The 6,371-nt window shown below is 36.4% G+C and overlaps 1 protein-coding gene and 1 long non-coding RNA gene across 2 annotated transcripts; both read right to left on the bottom strand.

Annotated features, from left to right (window-relative positions):
* Positions 1–244: 244 nt before the first annotated feature.
* On the bottom strand, positions 245–1,249 carry LOC113272335. Its single transcript, XM_026522186.1, has 4 exons — positions 1,240–1,249; positions 1,070–1,166; positions 488–817; positions 245–386 (listed from the first exon to the last, which is right to left on the bottom strand). The coding sequence occupies exons 2-4, from the start codon at positions 1,156–1,158 to the stop codon at positions 245–247; spliced, it is 561 nt and encodes a 186-aa protein (XP_026377971.1). The 5' UTR covers positions 1,159–1,166; positions 1,240–1,249.
* A 1,149-nt stretch (positions 1,250–2,398) lies between these two features.
* Positions 2,399–2,798, bottom strand: LOC113274369. Its single transcript, XR_003322974.1, has 3 exons — positions 2,698–2,798; positions 2,558–2,602; positions 2,399–2,460 (listed from the first exon to the last, which is right to left on the bottom strand). It is a non-coding gene; the product is annotated as an uncharacterized LOC113274369 (long non-coding RNA).
* Positions 2,799–6,371: the final 3,573 nt, after the last annotated feature.

The following is a 6,371-nucleotide window of genomic DNA, read 5'->3' as shown; positions in this document are numbered from 1 at the left end:
AACATCCTAAATATCTACACTATATGTTACTGCAGGGTCTGGAATCCGGCTTCCAAACACTAAAATCCATTAAGTAGCTAGGTACAGGGTTCATACAAGAATTGAGAAGAATTGAGTTCAGATATTTCACAGAGTACTTTGAATTCATGTATCACAATTGTACTTTTAAGTAGATACACAGATATTTAAGGTAAACCTAATAATGTAATGTAAAAGGTTGTCTAAGTTCATAGTGCAACATAAATCAGATCCAATTAAGGACAATAAACATGAATAGTTCAGAGTTATAAAAAACCTCATCCCAGTCCTCAGGCCCTTCCAATGGCACCATATCAGGGGAATAGGTGGTCCTGTAGTTATCCACTGAGTAGTATCTGGCACAATACCTATAAAAATGCACACAAGAAAAACAAACAGGTTTAACATTTCATATATTGGTAATAAAGAAAGAATCATAGATAAAACTACATGTGTTCTGCACACTTACTCAACCCAATTGGGCCTGATTTGCTGCAGAGCACAGACTGCGTGTTGACAGGGGAAACCCCTCAGCTGCCATTGCATGCAGCTGCAAGTATGTTTCTCAAGGTCAACAGTGAATATTGTATTATGTATGCTTGTGACTTCATAAAGCTTGCCAGCAACCACTCCTTCTACCTTATATTCCCCTGTTTTCTTAAACATCTTCTTCAATAATTTTTTGGCAGTAGGAACCAAATCCCCAGAATCCCATCCAACACAAGCATTTCTTCTCTTGTAAAACAGCCCCATCACCAGCTGTCCATACATCAAAACTAGCTTGCAGACAGGTTTCTCCCTAATGTTGGTTATCATGTTATTGAAACTTTCAGAAAAGTTGTTACTCAAGTGTTCACAAGCGCTCTTGTGGTCAAAAAAGGCCCTGCACCAGCTTTTAGGATCCTCGCCCATCAAATACTGACAAGCACTAACATTCTCTGACATCATACTATCCATGTGTGCCTACAGTTGAAACATATTTAGTGTTACAAGAATTTTACTTTCTAAGAATAAAAAATGTCACTCATTTCATTTACGGACTAAAACAAACCTGAAAGTGTTTAGGCTTATAAGCTCTAGCAGCATTCCAGAATAGTGTGTGTAGTTTAGATCCCTTGTAGTGCATTTTGAAGTTTGCATACATGTGCCTGCCATGAATATAGAACACACTTTATGTATTTTGTAACAATAAAATGATCAGGTTGGAGGTTAGTTTGTAACCTGAAGCAGAACCTATGTGATGAAGTAGGGAACAACTTTTGGACAGCGTCTCTCAAACCCTTCTGTCTATCAGATATGAAGTTGATTGGCTCAACGGGATGATCAGCCAATCTATGCTTGAGATTATTCAAGAACAAGAACCAGTTCTCCCACACTCGTTTATACAAACCATGATACCCAAAGGAACCAATCCATTCTGCCCATCAAGAGCAGTGGCAGATAGTAGACATCCACCATACTTTCCCTTCAGGTGACAACCATCCAGCCCAACCACATTTCTACAACCATTTATAAAACCCCTCATTGGGGCATCAAAAGATATGGTCACAGATTCAAAGCGATTGTCTCTGCACGAAGAAACAAGGAAAGTTTTAAAACTAGAACTCAAACTAATCAATTTTACGAACAATTAAAGAAATAATATTACCTTCCGTAAGTGAAAGTAGCAATTGATCCGGGATTAGTCCTTTTGATCATTTCACACAGACTTGGTATGAGTCTAAAACTCTCATCAAAGCTTCCGTTTATCCTCTCCAACACATTGTTTCTAGCCTTCCATGCAACGTGATACGGGATCAAGGTGTTGTGGCTTGTCCAAAACTCGGCAGCAATCTCAGAAGGTTTAGGTACATTCTTTCCATGTGACTCCCTTAGCTTGTTGATCACATGTTGAGCTACAATTCTGGATTTGCACATGAATTCCTCCCATAAGGATCCCCAATACAAGTGTGGTGCAAGTGGAAATCTCTTATGCTCCAAGTCGCCTCACCAGGGATCCTCCTTGCAGATATATACCACGGACATAGAATGGGCTCTCCAAAGCCTTTACACACAGCCTTGATTCTAATATTATCACTCTTACTAAACCTGCATTCTGTCCTAGTAGATACACAGTATTTTCTGAGATGTTTTTAAAAGCGGTCTTGTCTGGAAATTCCATCCCCTCATCAATTCTGTCATCAACTACAACTTGTATTTCATTTTCTGGTTCAGGGAATAACTCATTATCCACTGAATCAGCAGCAACAAGGAAATCTTCAAAATCACTGTCATCAAACCAATGTTGCCCATTATCAACCACTCTAACTTCATATTCATGATTAGGTAATGGCCTACCAACCATTTCAGGACCATAATCATCTTCCGATCCATTAGCAATTTCCTTCCCTTTACCCTTTTCAATCTCAAAATCAATCAGTGGTTCCTTAACTTCTTTGACAACTGCAAGTCATGACAATCAACAAGGAAAAAGTAATTAACACATCGGGTATCATTATATCATTATAAAAACCAATTTTAAAAGAGAAACCAACACTACCTTCAACTTCATCATCCGTCTCCAACAACTGGTCATAATGATCATCTACATGTTCAGAGGCATATACAAATACACATTAATATCAAATTGTAAACATAACATAATCGATGAATTCTAAAATTTCAAAATATGAACATTACCTTCATCGTCTTCCTCACTATCCTTACCAGCACTGCTTTTCATACTAAAATTGTGTAAAAACTCCTTCCAATCTGCATCATCTTCACCCTCACTGTATATGAGTGGTTGGCTCCATGGTTGGTCTTCCGGGTGATAATCATCTGCATTAACATTCTGAAGGTGCAACACTGATTCCTTAGTCGCATTGACAACTTCTTCAACAACATCTACTTTATCCGCGACTGATTTCCAGAATTCAGTACCTAGTGAATCATCATCTAGATTCACAATGCCCTGACTGCTAGCCTGTGTCGACTCCTCAACATGGTTCTCAAAATCCAGAACCATCTTAGCTAAATTAACACCAACTGTCTTTTTAGCTTTTTCAATCAGCCTTGGGCTTTTCCTGGGAGATAAAGTTTCCCTTGGACCTTTCTGAGGTGTTGAATCCCTGTTGCATAACAAAAGAGCATTATCACTACAAGATATTCATCATATGTTAAAAAAAAAAAATTATCACCAACATACATCATACTATCACACTTGCAGAAAAACAATCAAACTGTAAGCAATAAAAAGGATTACCGTTTACGCCATAACTTTTGTATCATCCTAAGTTAGGATTGAGAAATTAGCCAAAGCAAGAAATAGGAAAACGAAATATGAGGATGACCTTCATACATGAGAACACGATCACATGGTCAAAACAGAAACATCCATATCAAACTGCACCCAACTAATGCACTCCTAAGAATGTCATGACACTGATGATTGGTGAATAATAAATAAGTGAATGAACAGCAAAATGGTGCTACCGATCAGCTAAGGACAAGGACAGACGAAGCACACCAAAGATGCACAACAAAATATGATCCTCGTCGCTAACAACAATCAGCTAAAGCATGGTTTAGCACAAGAAAATATGATCCCCGTCTCAACAGGTGCTACCGATCAGCTAACAGAAAATATCATCTTTACTAACATATTATGACCAAAGAGATAAATTACTTCTGATTTGCATGGGCGTGTTTCCTCCAACTATTTGTAACCAAATGTCCAGGTTCCATTTTACTACAAGAGAACAACAACAAAAAAAAGTCACTAACATTCAAAATAAGTTATCATAGATATGCATAAGAAATATTTGTAGACACGAAAAGTATAGAGCAATTCACAAATACAAGGAATTAAGACAATTTCATAAGCAAGTCATATGCTACGTGACAGGATTCCATTAATTAAACAACAGTAGTTGCATAGAGATCATCGGAACCCCATTATTAAGCATGACGCGACATACCAATACCACCAAAATAAACATCTTTACATTATCAAAAACTAAAGTGTAATGCTATAGAAAAAGAAATGTTATCTCAGAAACACCCGTAAATCAAGAGACGATACCCATAAGAAAAGGAAGATTTGATTTCAGGAACTCATTAATCCAGAACAAAATCCCTTCCACTGTAACCACACAGTATGAGAATATAATTACTTCTTAATCAAAATCATTTGTTTGAACCTTTTCGAAACTAAGACATTGTTAAAAACTATTTTCGATGAAAGTACCAAAATCACAGCAGACATAAAATAAGCAGGCTATGTACATGGCACTCAAAAGTTCTACCAAAATTTTAGTGTCAAGAGAAAAACTAACAGTACGAGGAAAAATTCAATTTCAGGAACCCATTAATCTAAAAACAAAATTCAATCGACTTAGAGAATATAAAAAATCTAAATGTAATTGGAAAATAAAACCATTTAACCCAATAACCTGAATTGATCGATTAAAAAAAAACCTAATTTTAAATCAAGCAAAAGAAACAGCCAAATAAGAACAAATATTGAACATCTATAGCTGGAAAACAAATAAACATGGTTACTGTTAGAAGAATTATACCTCTTACAGGTTGCAGCAGTTTTCTTATTCATTAATTCTTCATCAACCATTATCTTCTTCCCTATTTCTTCCAAAACAGAAATTACTCGCTAGAAATTACTTAAGTTTTCACCAGAAGTTATACTCTATCAACTGGTTAAAGGATAGCAAAAAAACTTATATCCTTGGTTCTTTATATACAACTGATAGAGTAACAAAATCCGAGAAAAACCTAACGAATTTCCGGCGGGAAATATCGTGATAAGGATAGATATCGAAAAAGATTTGGGATATAACCTAAATTTACGCCTGAAATCTTTTGTAATCACTTATCACTCTCCCTTCTCCCACCATCTACTCTAAACCCTGGTTCCATCGCCAAATCCTAATAAGTTCTATCCTTCCGAAAAAAATCCATTGAAGGGTACATGCGTCTTTTCCACTAATAATATCTTTACATCTGTTCGACCAGCTGTACAAGTTGACTACACCCTTCCTTGATCCCACTATGTAACTGAGTTGTGCTGTTATCTATTGACGGTGAGGCAAATCCCAAAATTTTTAATGTAACGGGTCATGTATCTAAGTCGGCCTATTATTTTGGGATACAAATGACTAATTCCCTTCTAAATAACCATGAGTGTCACATAAAATGAAAAATGTTTTGTGCCTGACAATAAAAGAAATAACATTTTTGTGCCTTAGCTTAATTTCGCCGAATGTGAAAACTACCTAAAATCCTAACCTCTTGATAATTAGCTCGTTTAGTTAGGGGTTAAACCCATTTGAACTGTAGCTTAACTATAATGTTCTACGCGGCCTAATTTGTTGGCTTGCTGTTGTTAAAAGAAGGATGGAAATTTACAAGTACGGGTTATAAGTAAATACATTGCCGAATAAAAGTATGGCGTGTATACAGACCATGCATGTTAGGACCCCTCGACATTGTGTTGGTAATTCACCAAATTTTAGGTGAGAATACAAAATGGTCGGCTCACCTCATGTACCTTCTTTATTTCTCTTAAATTGTTGTACTAACTCAAACAAAAAGTTCATATTTGTCCTTCCATTACATTATTGATCCTCCTCTGCTTGATCTTCACCTACCGAGAAGAACCACAAAGTCCATGAAAATCAATGTAAGAATGTAACTACCAAACAGTACCAACCTTGTGAAATGGGACCTAACACCGAGTAAGTGTGTAGTAACTAGATCTCAATTCCCCTCTTAGTAATATCACAACCTGTTGGAATTTTGAATAGAAATATGAATTAGTTAGTGTGAATGGATGTGTCCACTCACTTCAACCTTTTCAATAGGTAGTGTCTCATCCAAAGGGATGTGACTCTCCACTAAGGGTTGTGACTCTTCATGAAAGGATTCCTCCAAGAATCACCTCTAAACTTATATAAACCCCACTCATTCTCCACTTTGAGTGTGTGTTTTTATAGTCATAAAAACTAGTACTATAAATTTAAGAGTTTGCATGTATCTTCAAGAGTTAAATAAGAGTTTGTGATACATCTATTCGCGTTCGCTGTTCGGTGTTATCGAAGTGTTGCGAAAAACATCGAGGTATTGTTGAATGATGGAGACATATGCCGCTAAACCTGTAACAACATTACAGGGCATCAAATGTCCTAAGCAAAGAGATTACTCGCCTCAATACACCCAAGTAAGTTTGTTAAAGTTTTGTGATTGATCATCTTTTTCTATCTTTCTTTTCTTGTTTTGTTGTTGGTATTACGAAACGTAATACATGTTACAAAGAGTTGTAACGAATCGGTGAATAATACACGAGTCGTATTATTATA

Source organism: Papaver somniferum, chromosome 4 (genome assembly GCF_003573695.1).
Source record: "Papaver somniferum cultivar HN1 chromosome 4, ASM357369v1, whole genome shotgun sequence".
Lineage (NCBI taxonomy): Eukaryota > Viridiplantae > Streptophyta > Magnoliopsida > Ranunculales > Papaveraceae > Papaver > Papaver somniferum.
This window is presented reverse-complemented; position numbering and strand designations above follow the sequence as displayed.

What these genes read in the sequence shown, in the direction of transcription:
- LOC113272335 (XM_026522186.1), bottom strand. Translation starts at nt 1,158, where the DNA reads ATGCAAACTTCAAAATGCACTACAAGGGATCTAAACTACACACACTAT. An exon ending in ATAAGCCTAAACACTTTCAG is followed by an intron (nt 818 to 1,069) that starts GTTTGTTTTAGT and finishes AACCAACATTAG; the next exon opens with GGAGAAACCTGTCTGCAAGC. An exon ending in ATCAGGCCCAATTGGGTTGA is followed by an intron (nt 387 to 487) that starts GTAAGTGTGCAG and finishes GCATTTTTATAG; the next exon opens with GTATTGTGCCAGATACTACT.